Source organism: Prionailurus viverrinus, chromosome A2 (genome assembly GCF_022837055.1).
Source record: "Prionailurus viverrinus isolate Anna chromosome A2, UM_Priviv_1.0, whole genome shotgun sequence".
Lineage (NCBI taxonomy): Eukaryota > Metazoa > Chordata > Mammalia > Carnivora > Felidae > Prionailurus > Prionailurus viverrinus.
The window spans coordinates 12,355,906-12,371,595 of NC_062562.1; the positions used below are offsets into that span (position 1 = coordinate 12,355,906).

General features: G+C 58.1%; 1 protein-coding gene across 7 annotated transcripts in view; it reads left to right on the forward strand.

Moving 5' to 3' along the window:
• The window catches only part of SLC27A1 (solute carrier family 27 member 1), a 34,023-nt gene extending 19,584 nt beyond the window's left edge, over positions 1-14,439 (forward strand). For 4 of the 7 annotated variants that reach the window (XM_047848958.1, XM_047848960.1, XM_047848959.1 and 1 more), the window contains 10 exons: positions 1,418-1,812; positions 1,944-2,105; positions 2,203-2,272; positions 2,969-3,060; positions 3,130-3,239; positions 8,459-8,668; positions 10,098-10,224; positions 10,313-10,687; positions 11,079-11,225; positions 13,110-14,439. In XM_047848958.1, the coding sequence (XP_047704914.1) occupies positions 1,418-1,812; positions 1,944-2,105; positions 2,203-2,272; positions 2,969-3,060; positions 3,130-3,239; positions 8,459-8,668; positions 10,098-10,224; positions 10,313-10,687; positions 11,079-11,225; positions 13,110-13,267 (1,846 nt within the window). In that variant the 3' untranslated portion in view covers positions 13,268-14,439. The remainder of the gene's footprint in view (positions 1-1,417; positions 1,813-1,943; positions 2,106-2,202; positions 2,273-2,968; positions 3,061-3,129; positions 3,240-8,458; positions 8,669-10,097; positions 10,225-10,312; positions 10,688-11,078; positions 11,226-13,109) is intronic. The other 3 variants (XM_047848962.1, XM_047848965.1, XM_047848963.1) reach the window with 3 other exon arrangements.
• The last annotated feature ends 1,251 nt before the right edge of the window (positions 14,440-15,690 follow it).

Consider the following 15,690-nt stretch of genomic DNA (forward strand, 5'->3'; position numbering starts at 1 on the left):
GCGCCTCTTCTCAGTGTGGCCTTGCCCTGAGACCGTGCTCACATGTGGCGGCCTCTCCTCTCACCGAAGATCTTGCCAGGCTCAGGCTGGCTGCTCTCGTGGGCTGTGGGGTTCAGGCCTGGCCCGGGAGCTCCAGACGCCTCTCTCTCCCTCCAAGACTGTCCTGTGGGATTGCTTGTGGCAGGCTCACTGCGCTCCAGGAGAGTGGGGCGGGGCCTTGATCTGTCTCCGCTGCTGTCTCTCCAGGCCCTAGAGCAAAACAGACAGAAGTTCCTGTCACCTAGAGCAGAAAGAGATAGCCCAGGGGCAAGATGGTAGGTCTGGCATTTGACAATATAAGTGCTGTGTTGATAAGCGCAACAAAGCAGGGACCAGAGAGGGGGAGACGGGGGTGGGGGGGGGGTGGTCAGTAACAGACGGGTGTCATTTGAGCCACGACCTAAGGGAAGTGGGGGAGGAGCCGCGTGGATGTTGGCAGAAGAGTGGTCCAGGCAGGGGGCATAGCGCATGCAAAGGCCCTGGGGTGGGAACATGCCAGGTGGTGTCTTCCGGGAAACAGCAAGAAGGGCCCTGTGGCTGGAGTGAGTGAGCAAGGGGTAGGAAAAGGAGAAGGAGCCGAAGGAAGATGGAGGGGGAGAAGGGTTAGGTCTGGGTTACCGCTGGGTCTGTCTCGCCCATCATGGACCTGGCACCCAGTAGGTGCTCATCATTTGGGAGGTGAGTGGAAGAATCTGCCTCTGTGTTGGCCGCTACCTCGAGTTCCAGGTTGGGAGACACGAACACAGTCCGGCCTCTTTGTGTGTGGACCTAGTACGTACCGGGCATGCGGCCGGTGCAGATGTGACTTCCCCGGGGGGCTCACGACCCAGGGGCGGGGGGAACAGACCCATGACCGAGTGGCTCCGCACAGGGGCTTTGGTGGGGGAGCACAGAGGATGGGGAGGTTTCCCAAGGTGAACAAGAGAGCATTCCCTGAGCCCAGCCGGTGTCTGCCCCAGCCTGGCCCCGTTTGGGGGACTGTACGCTTTGATGGGGGAGCAGTGGGCGCGGGGCAGGGGCCGAGCCCCAGAAGGCTTCCTGGAGGAGATGATGGGGACCCCAGGCTCGGGTGGGAGGAGCATGAGGAGTCCAGGCTGCAGGTGCTCCTGGGGACCGCGGGAGGCTCTGGACGTCCCAGAAGAGAGAAACAAGGACGATCTGTGGTACTTGCGTGTTGCTTGGTCAACAGCCCTCCTCACGCTCTCAGTCCCCCGAGAGACCCAGCAACCAAAGCGTCCTTATCGAAGCCTCGCCGTCCTCGGAGGTGCAGGGACCTTCCCCTCTGCTTTCTCCAGATGGAGATGCTGAGGCTTGGAGAGGTCTCCTGGAGGCCGGGCGGGGCACCCAGTGACGCCGTCTCCTCCCTTCCCCCTCCCAGCGGCCTCTCTGTGCTGATCCGCGTGCGCCTGGAGCTGCGGCGGCACCAGCGTGCCCGCCACACCATCCCACGGATCTTCCAGGTGGTGGCACAGAGGCAGCCTGACCGCCTGGCGCTGGTGGACGCGGGCAGCGGCGTGTGCTGGACCTTTGCGCAGCTGGACGCCTACTCCAATGCCGTGGCCAACCTCTTCTGCCGGCTGGGCTTCACTCCAGGTGACGTGGTGGCCATCCTCCTGGAGGGCCGGCCCGAGTTCGTGGGGCTGTGGCTGGGCCTGGCCAAGGCGGGCGTGGAAGCCGCGCTGCTCAATGTGAACCTGCGGCGGGAGCCCCTGGCCTTCTGCCTGGGCACCTCGGGTGCCAAGGCCCTCATCTTCGGAGGGGAGCTGGCAGCAGGTGAGGCTGGGCGCAGCTGGCATCCTGAGCGGGGGGCGGGGGGGCCTGGGGCTTTCCGGGGGTGGGGGGCAGCGAGATGGCGTGGTACATCCCAGGCCGCCCTTGACCGTGACGTCTGCTCTGGGCTACAGCGGTGGCCGAGGTGAGCGGACAGCTGGGGAAGAGTCTGCTCAAGTTCTGCTCTGGAGAACTGGGGCCTGAGGGCATCCTGCCGGACGCCCGACTCCTGGACCCGTTGCTGAAGGAGGCCTCCACCGCCCCCCTGGCACAGCCCCCTGACAAGGGAATGGATGGTGAGGCTGGCCCGGGACACCCGCCTTCCTTCCGCTGCCAGTGCCCCCCGCCCCCCACCCCCTCATCCTCGGACCCCAACACATGCGTCTCCTGCAGATCGACTCTTCTACATCTACACGTCGGGGACCACGGGGCTGCCCAAGGCCGCCATTGTAGTGCACAGCAGGTGAGGGGGGCCCGTGGGCATCACCCCAGCTTTGGAGAGTGACTCCCGGTCGCCTGTACGGCCGACCCCTTCCCTCCGCTCTTGTTGGGATCTTGGGGACATTTCTGTCTTCACCCCGGGGAAGACCCACGGCCCATCTCAGGACAGTGCCGCTCCGTCCGCGGGAGGGTCTCAAATCCTAAACCAGACCGCCCCCCGTGCCGGACTTCCCTGTACCTGCCTTGGCCCTCAGAGTAAAATCCACGCCCGCGTTCGCACCCCCTGCCAATTCTCATTTTCCTCCTCTCCACCCCTCGCTCGAGCCCTCTCAGCTGGTTACACTTCCTCAACTCGGCCAGGGCCCTTCTGCCCTCCGGGCCTTTGCACAGGCTGCGCTCTCCACCAGGGCGCTCTTTAGCTCAGCCCCCATAGCCCTTTCTCACCAGATCTCAGCTCGTGTGTCACCTCCCCACACCTCTCTGGCCTTCAGCCCCTCTCCGTGTCCCTGCTCTCTTGTATTCCTCCTGGCACCTAGCCCCACGGGCAAGGCAATTAGGGGGCTGCAGGTTCGGCTCCCGCCCGCCCCCCGCTGTGAGCTGGGCTGGCTCTGCCTGGGTCCCTGCTTGTGCCCCCTCCCCCGCCACAGATTCCCCCCACTCCCATACCTTGGAGGACATAAGCCCCAGCCCCTGCACTCCCTGCCCCCACCCCCCGCAGGTACTACCGCATCGCAGCCTTCGGCCACTACGCCTACAGCATGCAGGTGGCAGACGTGCTCTATGACTGCCTGCCCCTGTACCACACGGCAGGTACTGTGGGCAGGCCGGGCGGGGGTGGGGCAGGGACTGGGGACCCCTCACCGAGCCCGCCCTCTGCAGGCAACATCATGGGCGTGGGGCAGTGTCTCCTCTACGGGCTGACGGTGGTCCTCCGCAAGAAGTTCTCAGCCAGCCGCTTCTGGGATGACTGCGTCAAGTACAACTGCACGGTCAGGCCCCGCCCCTCCCGCGCGCTGCCCCGCCCTCCACCTGCAGGGCCTCCGCTGTGGGGCAGCCACTCCCCCGACCCCCTGTTCTCCAGGGCCCCGGAGGGGGACAGGAAGGTGGCCCGTGCTTCTTGAGCACGTGCTCCGTGTCAGCCCCAGGCTAACCTTACTTCGACATGCAAACTCCATGGAATCTTAGGACTGCTTGAGAGTGGGCAGAGGCATCGCGGAGGCCATTGTGAAGGTGGGGAAATTGAGGCCTGTAACGCATCTGGAATTGGGGCCAGGCTGCCCGAGTTGTCTAACGCGCTGCCCTGGGCCCCAGCAGCCTTCCCTGCTGGTGGCTGCAGGAAATGAGGCCTGTGGGTGCAGTCACCACCCTGCGCTGGTTAAGGCCACAAGGTGTGGGGCTCAGGTGGGGTGAGGACATCCACAGTCCTGTAGAAAATGAGGGGGGGGGGCGGCGCTAGGACCCGGTCCTTCCTCTCTTCTCCCCTCCACGTTGAGAGGAAACCAGGCTGCGGATTTCAGTGTCCTGATGAAAATAGAAATACAGGTGCTATCAACCTGCCTCCAGGAAGAAGGGGTGAGGAGAGGAGAGAATGGGATGTGTCCAGGGACTGGCAAGTTGGCAGGTGCCCACCTCACCTTGGATGGGTGGGGCCCAGAGAGGTTAGGCCAGCTGCCCAGGTCACACAGCTAGGCAGGGTGGGGGCTCTGGGTTGGCATCTTGGGGGTCTTTGGGGGGCAATGACTGATTTGCTCTCCTTTTGAGGATTTTCCGTTTTTCCTTGCGGGCGGCCCTTGAGGAACGTTGTTAAACCAAGTCTTGAAGTGCAAGCGGTCTGTTTGATCCACTTGATTATTGAGAGTTGTGAATACAGATCACCCCCCACCGCTTTCTGAAAGTTCCAGTGACAGTGCTTTGCTTTGGGGAAAGACCTACATCAGTACCTGATTTCACTAAGGAGGATTTTCTCTTTTGCACCTGTCACTGGCCCCAGGGGCCTTCAAACACCCCATCCTGCCCCCTCTAGCCCCACCCACATCCCTCCTTCAGCATCATTGTGAAACAACCCCCAGAGAGCAGTGTGTTTCCTACATCGATGTTTCTAAAAAACCTCTGAAAGATGAGGACTGTTTTGCTTTTGAGGCAAAATTCGTATGAAATAAACCTTTTTAAATTTTTTTTTTAACATTTATTCATTTTTTTTTTTAATTTTTTTTTCAACGTTTTTATTTATTTTTGGGACAGAGAGAGACAGAGCATGAACGGGGGAGGGGCAGAGAGAGAGGGAGACACAGAATCGGAGACAGGCTCCAGGCTCCGAGCCATCAGCCCAGAGCCTGACGCGGGGCTCGAACTCACGAACCGCGAGATCGTGACCTGGCTGAAGTCGGACGCCCAACCGACTGCGCCACCCAGGCGCCCCAAACATTTATTCATTTTTGAGACAGGGAGAGACAGAGCATGAACAGGGGAGGGTCAGAGAAAGAGGGAGACACAGAATTTGAAACAGGCTCCAGGCTCTGAGCTGTCAGCACAGACCCCGACGCGGGGCTCGAACTCACAGACCGCGAGATCATGACCTGAGCCGAAGTCGGACGTCCAACCGACTGAGCCACCCAGGCGCCCCGAAATAAACCATTTTAAAAGCGGACAGTTAGTGACCCTTAGTGCATTCACCATGTTGTGTAACCATCACCTCTAATTCCAGAACATTTCCATCACACCTGAAGGAAAACCCGGTATCAGCAGTCACTCCCCAGCCCCGTTCCCCGCCCCCCGCCCCGTGCCTGGAGTAGCCACTAATTTGCTCTCTATCTTTATGGATTTGCCTGTCCTGGACCTTTCTTGTAAGTGGGATCAGATACTGTGTGGCTTTTTGTGTCTGGTGAGGGCTGTTTCTAGAACAAAAGACGTGAAAGCAGGGTCTCCAAGAGATATTTGCACACAAAGGTTCACAGCAGCACTATTTACAAGGGCTGAAACATGGAAGCCAACGGGGCTGCCGGAGGGGGGAGGGGGTGGGGACCCAGCGTCCAGTGGGGACAGAGTCTCAGTTCTCCAAGAGGAAAGGAGTTCCGGTGGATGGTGATGGCTGGCTCCCAGTGTGAATGTACTTAATACTACCGAGCTGTGCACTTAAAAGTGCTTCAGATGGTCAATTTTAGGTATATGTGAATGCAACAAGAAAAGAAAAAAAAAAACCTGTAAGCTCAGCACCTCCATCACAGCCAAAAAGTGACAGTGACCCCCGCAGTGTCATCAGGAATCCGGGCAGCGGTTCAATCCCCAGGGACTCGCCTTGTCAAAAAGGTGGTCTTTCCCCTGTTTCTAGAATGCGGACAAAATCCGTTTTTAGAGGAGACCCACGGATTTCGACCATCGATGGGTCTCATGGGAATCCATTCATCTGTAGGAACCTCTTGTTTCTTTTTTTTTTCCCCATCTTGTGTGTATTTACTGAAGAAAGGAAGTTGCTTGTCCTGTAGTGTTTTCCTGATCTGGAGACAGTGTCTCTTAACGTGTTCCTCTGTCCCTGGCATTTCCTGTCCATTGGGAGTTGTTGGGTCTAGCACAGTGTTTCTCCACCATGATGCTTGGGATATTTGGGGCTGGATCAGTCTCTGCTCTGGGGGCCATCCTGTGCACTGCAGGATATTGACAGGCATTCCTGACCTGACATCACTAGAGGCCAAGAGCATCCCACGCACCCCCCCCCCCCCCAGTCGTGACCGTTCAAAATGCATCCAGATGTTGCCAAGTGTTCTGGGGGGACAGAATTGCGTGTGGTTGAGAACCCCTGGTCTAGATACTTGATCAGCTTCAAGTTCAACTTTTTTGGCAAGGATTCCTTGTCGGTGGTGCTGTGCCCTCCCACTGGGAGGCCCGTGGTGTCAGGTGGTCCCCCTCTTTGTCCTTGACATGCCGTGCTGCATCGGGCATCATTCACCGTCTCTGGACCCTTGGTAGTCTGTTTTTAAGAAGGGGAATTTCTGTGTCTAAAAGAACGTACGTGCTAAACACTGAGGGGCTCTTTAAGGAATAGAGGACGGAATCCTCAGAGGTCAAGTTTAACAAAGACATTGACAAAACCAGTGCATGCATTTGGGTTCGGAAATCCCATCCCTTGGCTGTTGGACAGGGAAACTGCTTGGCTGCTGTTTACTTGCAGCGGTGGCCCCAGGACCAAACAACAGTCCATCCGTCCTCAGGGGAGGCAGCGGGCTGTCATTTAGAGCCCCACTTCCGGGGCTCCTGGGTGGCTCAGCTGGTTAAGCATTTGATTTCGGCTCGGGTCATGATCTCCCTGTTCGTGGGTTCGAGCCTCGCGTCGGGCTCTGCACTGACAGCTCGGAGCCTGGAGCCTGCTTCGGATTCTGTGTCTCCCTCTGTCTCTGCCCCTCCCCTGCTCATGCTCTGTCTCTGTCTCTGTCTCAAAAATAAATAAATATTAGAACCCCACTTTCTTTGCTGTGTAGCAACAGACAGGCAGGGGACAGGTGACTCCACCCCTCCTCATCCCTGGGTGGGGGGGCTGAATGTGTGGTGCCTGTGTCTCTCCCTGCCCACTGGGGTGAGTGGGCACCCTGACGCGGGGGGAGTTGTAGCAGGGTCCCTGGTCGATGATCTGCTCCCAGCCTCTATCTAGGTGCCACCGTGCAGGCTGGAGGTGTTGGCATAGGCCATCTGATGTCTGCCTCTCTGAGCTGACCTGAGTTGTCTTCCCTTCAGCCCTGGGTCTGTCCCGGGGTCCAGGCAGAGGTAAAGATCAGCTGTTGGCTTTCAGCGTGACACAGACTCAGGGCCATGGTTGGGGGTTGGGGGGATGGTGTCATTGTCTCCCTCCGCTGCCTCAGTCGTGGCTGGGTTGTCCCTCCCCTGGCCTGAAGAGGACAGCTGAGAGCTGGACAGCTTCAGGCACGACCTGATCCAGGAGGTGCTCTGTCTCTGTCCATTTCTTGTTTTTCTCCTTCCTAGGTGTGCAGCTTCCTTCTTAGCCCTGTTCCTTCCGGCAGGTTTTCAGCAGCTCAGGTAGCGACAGTCTGGGGCTGATTCTCATTGGCCTAATTCTGGTCATGTGCTCACCCTTGAACCAATTACTAGCTGGGGACGGACTGGGCTGGTTGGCCCCGCTGTGTCTTAGGTTGGCGTGGGCTGGGCCCCCGGCAAAAGCACTGACCTGAGCCTAGGGACCGAGGGAGAGAACTCCCCACCTTCAGGCTCTCACCTTGCCCCATCCTGGGCTTGCCTCATGTCCAGCAGCTGATGATCTTGGACAGGCCGTTTCCCTCTGTGAATCTCATGCCTTCCTGTCCCGCGTGGAGTGTTGGGAGAATTAAACGGATGAGCTCTGTGTTTGGCGGTAGAATACTCAGCACATGTGTTTATGTCATCATTTGGGCAGTGATATTTGGCCCAAACCCTGGGGACCCAGATGCATCCCTGGGGAAGGATTTTCGCTCCAGGCAGCGGGCACAGCATGTGCAAAGGCCCTGAGGAGAAGCCCTGTGTGGCACAGGGTGTTGGTGGGAAAGGGAAGGAGGGGAGGCAGTGGGGGCCGGGGGGGGGGGGGGGGGGCGAAGGGAATTGACCACTGGCAGAAATTTGGACTTTATCCGGTTGGTGAGGGGACGCTGTGAACACTTTGGAGCTGTAATGATCAACTTGGCACTTCATCCTGAGCGTGTAACTGTTTCATTCACACTCCAGCCGCGATGCCCAGATTCAAATCAAGCACTATCACTTACCAGCTTTGGTCCGGTTACTTACTGTCTGTGACCCCTAGTAAAATTGGGTAATCCTTAGGAGGTCAAACCTCAGATAAGGACTTGAAGGCACCTGGGGTATCTGGGAGATGACTCACCGCCCCCCCCCCCCCCCCCCCCCCCCCCCGGGGGTGGACCCTTGAGACGAGGAGGGAAGGAGCCCTGCGGAGGAGGGGCGGGGCGCTGAGGTTCGGGTCAGAGAGGCAGGGTGGGGATGGACGGAGCGCGGGGGGGGGGGGGGGGGGCATGGGGGACGCTGACCGCATCCTCTCGGCCCCTGCCCCTGGCGTGGATTCGGGCGAGGGGCAGGCGTAAACGGCCTGGGCTGTTTTATTACCATCGCCCTTTAAGAGCGCTTTGTTCCTAGCGCCCAGGTTGGAGGGGTGGCTCGGGGGCTGGGGCCCAGCGTGGCCGCCCAACCCTCCCTTCCCCTCCTCTCCCGCCCCCAGGTGGTCCAGTACATCGGGGAGATCTGCCGCTACCTGCTGAAGCAGCCGGTGCGCGAGGCCGAGGGGCGGCACCGCGTGCGCCTGGCCGTGGGCAACGGGCTGCGGCCCGCCATCTGGGAGGAGTTCACCGAGCGCTTCGGCGTGCGCCAGATCGGCGAGTTCTATGGAGCCACCGAGTGTAACTGCAGCATCGCCAACGTGGACGGGAAGGTGGGCGGCGGTGGGGCGGCGCGGGGCAGGCTCTGACCTTCCGGGATCGCTGCTACCTCTGCCTCCCCGGCCCCGCGTTCTCCCAGAGCAGCCTGATCTGCTGGGAGGGCCCGGCCAGGCGGCACAGGGCAGGGGAGGTGGGCGGGGCGCCTGGGACTGCCAGGGCGCGCGGGGGGTCCCTCTTCCGGAATGCACAGTTAGTGGCTTGACGGTGCCCCTGAATTCAAGTCCTCGGTGAGGCCATGTGTGCCTTGGGCAAGGGGCTCAGCCTTTTCTGTTTGCACCTGGGGAGGTGGCCAGGGGAGAGCGGGACTCTGGGGGATCCAGGGGCCAGGGTTGGGGTGCCCATCCCCTCCTACTGGGTAAGTCACTCAGACTCCTTGGGCCTTGGCTTCCTCCTCTGTACATGGGGACGACAGCCCATTGGGCCTGTTCTTTTTTTTTTTTTTTTTTAATTTTTTTTTTTTTCAACGTTTATTTATTTTGGGGACAGAGAGAGACAGAGCATGAACGGGGGAGGGGCAGAGAGAGAGGGAGACACAGAATCGGAAACAGGCTCCAGGCTCGGAGCCATCAGCCCAGAGCCCGACGCGGGGCTCGAACTCACGGACCGCGAGATCGTGACCTGGCTGAAGTCGGACACTCAACCGACTGCGCCACCCAGGCGCCCCCCATTGGGCCTGTTCTAATCACCCAACGTAATCACGAGCTCAGCGCGACACCCCCAGGTTGCAAGCTCTCTGCGGTTGCTTTTATGATTCGCAATTAATGTTTCCATCCTGCCTTAGCAGGACCCTGCTGCCTTATCGAACTCCTCCCATCCTAAGCCAGGCACCGCTGATGAGAATAATAATAAAGCAAACACCGGAGGGGCAGTGATTTGTTTCCTGTCTGTCTGTGTTTTGGGTCCTCAGGACCTGAGAACAAGGCACTGCCCCCACTGTGCATGTCTGTCGAAGACACTCTGGGCTGCATTAACACCACTTGCTGCCGTAACAGACGTACCCAACAGCACACAGCAGCACAGACCCATTAGACAGGGATTTGTGCTCACTGGACTGAGCCAGGCAAGGTGGCATGCAGTGGGGAGCGGGCAGAAGCTCTGCCAGTGTCCCCACGTGGCTCTGGGGTTACCCCAGGCATTCACTTCCTGCCAGCATAGAGGGTTTTAGGGACCAGGAAGTGGTGACCAGTCAGCAGGTTTCCTCACGAGATGATGGCCAAAGGAGGCCGGGGAGATGGGAGGAGGGGCATGAGTCCTGGGAAGGCGGCACTGCTCTTAATACCCCCTTTTTCGGATCGCCCAAGGCCACAGAGTTCAGGGACACGGCGTGCTAATTCCAGGCCCTGGGGCAGGAGAGGCAAGGTGTCAGTTGGGGGCACACCATGCCCCACGGGCTCCTCACCGACGTGGCTCGCCCCCTCCCAGGTCGGCTCCTGTGGCTTTAACAGCCGTATCTTGCCCCATGTGTACCCCATCCGGCTGGTGAAGGTCAACGAGGACACCATGGAACTACTGCGGGATGCCCAGGGCCTCTGCATCCCGTGTCAGGCCGGTGAGCCAGGCCCTGCCCAGTCCCCTGGGGAACCGGGGCCCCCGCCCCCTGCCCACCCAGCGCAGCCTGAGGGTGGCCTCCTCTCCAGGGGAGCCTGGCCTCCTCGTGGGCCAGATCAACCAGCAGGACCCGCTGCGTCGCTTCGATGGCTACATCAGCGAGAGCGCCACCAGCAAGAAGATCGCCCACAGTGTCTTCCGCAAGGGCGACAGCGCCTACCTCTCAGGTGCGAAGATCCTGGGGGCTGGCTGTGGGGATGGCGGGCCACCATCTTACCTCTCCTCCTCCCCTCTGCCAGGTGACGTGCTGGTGATGGATGAGCTGGGCTACATGTACTTCCGGGACCGTGGCGGGGACACCTTCCGCTGGCGTGGGGAGAATGTCTCCACTACTGAGGTGGAGGGCGTGCTCAGCCGCCTGCTGGGCCAGACAGATGTGGCTGTGTACGGGGTGGCTGTGCCAGGCAAGCTGGGTTTGTGGGGGTGGTCCTGGGGTATGGCAGCCCCAGAGGAGCCCAACCTGCATGAGCTTGGAGGTACAGGTGCTCTTGGGCAGTGCTCAGCTCGGATAACTGCACATAGCAACCTGCGTCGGGGCACTGGAGCTGGAGTTACCCCTCCTGGATGATAACCCCTCGGTTTCCTTATCCAGTGCATGGGATCGTGAAAGCGACTGTCTCAGAGTTGCAGCGAGTACAGCCAAAGCTCAATAAGAATAATGATTGCTGCTTCAGCAAGCGTTATCTCAGATGGAAGGGACTAGAGATCAGAGACCAGGGGCCTCTGTCTGAGGGTGTATTCAGTCCTGCGGCGGCACAAAAGGTGGGGTGTTCTCAGTGAAACCTCTATCTCCAGGAGTAGAGGGCAAAGCAGGCATGGCGGCCATCGCGGACCCCCACGGCCAGCTGAGCCCCAATGTGCTGTACCAAGAGCTGCAGAAGGTGCTGGCGCCCTATGCCCGGCCCATCTTCCTACGCCTCCTGCCCCAAGTGGACACCACAGGTGCGGCCTCTCGCCTCTCCGTCTGTCCGTCCATCTGTCTTTTGGTTCAACAACCATTTGCTTATTTGTCCTGGTTCAGATCCTTGTGCCAAGTCTGACACGATGGTTCGTGGCCAGCAGGCACGGTGGGCTCATGCAGGGCCTTTCTCTTGTGTTATTAGCATCGTTATTTATTTCCATTCCTCGATCCTACCCCCACTAGGCATTCTGCAGTGTTTGGGGCATTTCTTCCATTTCCTGCATTTTTTCTGGTGGACTAGGAACTTTGAGCAAATCATCTTGTTATCTAGGAGATTTCCTGCTTCTGTAAATTGCCTGTTTGTATCTTTTGCCCATCTTTGTATAGCCTTGCTGTCTTTTTCTTTTCGATTTGTGAGAGTTTCTCCTAATCGTCCAGATGTTAATTCCGTAGCAGTTTCGGACATCAGAAGTCTTCTATTTTGGGAGTCGAACCGTTAACCTTGTTTATGGGGCTTTTGTTGAAAAGAAGCCCTTAATTTTGATACAAACTTACCCCCCCCTTTTTTTAATGTTATGGTTTATGCTTTTGAAGTTTTATTTAGAACAAGACACCTCAACTCTAAAGCATACAGGTATCCCTCGTCCACTTTTTCCTACTAGCCCGAACCCTTAGCTTTATCTTTTTTTAAAAAAAAAAACATTTTTTTTAATGTTTGTTCATTTTTGAGAGACAGAGCATGAGCAGAGAAGGGGCAGAGAGAGGGAGACAGACACAGAATCTGAAGCAGGCTCCAGGCTCCGAGCCATCAGCACAGAGCCCAACACGGGGCTTGAACTCACGAACTGTGAGATCATGACTGGAGCCGAAGTCAGATGCTCAACTGACTGAGCCACCCAGGCGCCCCAATGTTTATTTACTTTTGAGAGAGAGAGAGAGAGAGACACAGAGAGAGCAAGGAAGGGGCACAAGGAGAGGGGGACAGAGGATCTAAAGAGCACTCTGGGGGCGCCTGGGTGGCGCAGTCGGTTAAGCGTCCGACTTCAGCCAGGTCACGATCTCGCGGTCCGGGAGTTCGAGCCCCGCGTCTGGCTCTGGGCTGATGGCTCAGAGCCTGGAGCCTGTTTCCGATTCTGTGTTTCCCTCTCTCTCTGCCCCTCCCCCGTTCATGCTCTGTCTCTCTCTGTCCCAAAAATAAATAAACGTTGAGAAAAAAAAAAAAAAAAATTTAAAAAAAAAAAAAAAAAAAAAAAAAAAAGAGCACTCTGTGCTGACAGTAGAGAGGCCAATATAGGGCTTGAACCCATGAACCTCAAGAGCATGAGCTGAGCCAAAGTCAGATGCTTAACCAACTGAGCCACCCAGGTGCTCCTAGGCTTATCTTTCGTGAAACCTTCCTTTACTTGTTCACTGTAGGGAGTGCAAACTTTTCCTTAAAGGACCAGATAGTAAATATTTTCAGTTTTGGGGCCATGCAGTCTCTGTCCCATACACCTCTGGCTCTGTGGTGTAAAAGCTGTCCTAGACAATGTGTAAATGGGTAGGCATAGCTTCATGCCAATAAAACTATTTACAAAACAGATGATGGGCCAAATTTGGCCCTCGGCTACAGGCTGCTGCCCCCTGACCTACCGTGTGATAGACTCAGCCCTGCTTTGGTCTCGGGGCTGTCCGTGTGACCAGGCAGGGAGTACACAGAGTATGCGGCTGTGATGGGGGTAGTCAGGGAGGCCTCCCTGGAGGAGGGGGCATGAAGTCAGGATCTGAAGGGCAAAGGAGAATCAGGCAGACAAAATGAGGAAGACTGTTTCCAGCCGAGGGGATGGCCTATGCAGAAGCCTGGAAGCCTGGAGGTGTAGGAGAGGATGGTGAGTTGGGGGTCCCTGGAACCCCCTTGCTGAGTATCCCCATCCTCACCCCTACAGGCACCTTCAAGATCCAGAAGACTCGGCTGCAGCATGAGGGCTTTGACCCACGCCAGACCTCGGACCGGCTCTTCTTCCTGGACCTGAAGCAGGGCCACTACCTGCCCCTCGACCAGAGTGTCTACACTCGCATCTGCTCCGGTGCCTTTGCCCTCTGACGCTCCTCCTCCGCCCACTAGAGACTCCCAGCCCGGCCCTGCCAGTGAGGCTGGGGGGCTGGCCCAGCCATGCCAGGTGGGGCCACCCTGGTGTTCAGCAGCCAGAGGAGCCCAGGAAGAGCCCACGGCTCTGCTACCCTCTCTCTCCTCTCTCCTCCTCGGGGCTGTCTCCTGCCTGAGTTCCCGTGCCTGTGGCTCTGTGCGTCTCTCTCCTCCCTGCTTCTCAGCCTCCCCGCTGTCCCGTATGCCCACACCTCTTCCCTCTTTCTTTTCCCCTGCTCTCTCCTGAGATCTGCGGGCATGCAGGGCCCAGCTGTCCTCCCTGCTGGGTCATGGACCCAGAGAGGAGCTTCTCAGTCTCCCGAGTCTCAGCTGTGCCTTAAGGAGCGACAGTCCGCGCCTCCCCAGGCTGCTGGGCCCCAGGGCGTCACAGGCCAGTCTGAGCTCCAGACAGACCCTCTATCACCCTTTCCAGAGGATCCACGTGGTTTGCCCCGCCCACCTGGGGGTCAGGGGGGGTCATTGTCAAGGGACCTCCAGGCCAGCTAGAAATCTCTCCCAGGCTGGGCCAGTTGCCTTTTGCACTTAATCATCTTTGGTGGGCCTCCCTCCTGTCCCCTGTCTGCCCTTCCTGATGCCCGGAAGCTTCCAGAGTTGACTGTGACCCCTTAGACATTGCCCCTGCCCAGATGTCTCTTTTTAGGTGCCTCCACGGAGCTCTTGCTAGAGGAGCCTTGAAGACTGTGCTGGGTGGCTGTTCGGCTCACCATCCAGACACTCACCCTGGCAGAGGACTCTAGGGGGTCCCCATCTGACGCCGCTGCTGGTGGGACCCACAAGAGTGGCAGCGGTGGTGTAGGGGGAGGTCTCCCGCCTGGGGGTGGTGTCTGAGATGGACTTCGGGACCTTGGAAGTTCCAGCCCGTTGAATATCCCCACTGGCTTTGTTGGTGACAGTTCAGACCTCGTGTTGGTGGTCGGCCTCATTGGTGGCTCATCCTGGACTCATCCCGGACTCCTGGCCACTCGGACTGTCCGTCCCGCCCCCCAATTCTGCAGTAGCATCCAGCCCCTCAAACACTGGGGCCAGTGCTGTTGCGCATGGGCCTTTCCAAGCACCAAGGTTTTGTTTCCTAGTTGAATTGAAGAAATAAACCTGCAGAGTGTCCAGTGCCTGAATCCCAGTTATTTACTGTCTGTCCCCATGTGGCACAGAATGCTTTCGGAGTTTCAGAAGGCAGGACTTTCGCTGGGGAGCTCATGTTCACCAGGCAAGAGCCAGACAGACGGCTTTTTCTTGCTGTCCCCTGTTGCCTGTAAGCCCATCGGCACGGCCTCTGGGGCCTCGGGTTAGCGTTCTCACTGCCTCCCTGCAGCCTCTGGGGCCTCACGAAGCCCCGCGCCAGCCCCGGTCCCAGAGGAGGTGCCTGTAGGTTCTGGCGGGTGCCCGGCGTGGCCGTAGCTCTGAGTGAGAGCTTCAGAGGTGGCCGTTGGAGCTGGCGTTCTAATCCAGGACATCCAGCACCAGGGTCTATCCACTTAGCCCCAACTTCTGCTGTTCCTCCAGTATTCTAACATCTGTCTCAGCTCGTCTCCGCTTCAGGGGACAGAGGAGGAAAGGTTCGTGGTGACTGGGCATTTGCTGGGTGGGTGCACTGAGCGGCGGCCCCGGGGACGGGTCAGGCCCTGGTTGGCTCAAGAATGGATGAACCATCGATGGGTGGGGCTGTCCTTGGATGCCCACAGCCGGCCAGGAGAAGAAGGCAGGGGAAGGATCCTGCCTCTGGGGGTGCAGCGCCCCTGGTGTGCTGACCGAACAACTGCATCCCGTATAACTGTGCCACGAGACCTCAACCGCCGTGGTCTCCATTGTACAGACGAGGAAACTGAGGTACAAGCAGGGGAATGGAGTCAATGCCAGCAGCTCCCGGTGCGAAAGCGGGCCAGCAGGACCTTTCTTGGTCCAAAGCTTGTGAGTCCCAGAAGGGTAAGACGCTCCCTCCGAGCTGACAAAATAATCCTGCGTCAGGCTCTGTGTCTGTCTTTTTAATTAATAATAAACTTTATTTATTGGGGCAACGTCAGGTTTATTAAAAAAAAAAAAAAAGTGGAAAGTACAGAGTTCCTATATACTCTCGTCACCCTGCCCCCTGTCTCTCTTACCATTAACCTCTTGCATCACCGCCCTGCATTTGTTAGGGTTGATGGGCCTTGTGTCCGTGCGTTCTTCTTTCAAGCCTACGGTTTATGTTAGCGTTCACTCCGTGTTGTGCATTCTGTGGGTTTTCAGCAAATGCGTGCACCCGTTGTGATAGTACCCTAGTTTCTCTGCCCTAAACGTCCCCGGTGCTCCGTCCCTCCGCCCCTCCTATCCCAACCCCTGGCAACCGCCGATCTTTTCCCCGTCTCCATAGTCTTGCTTTT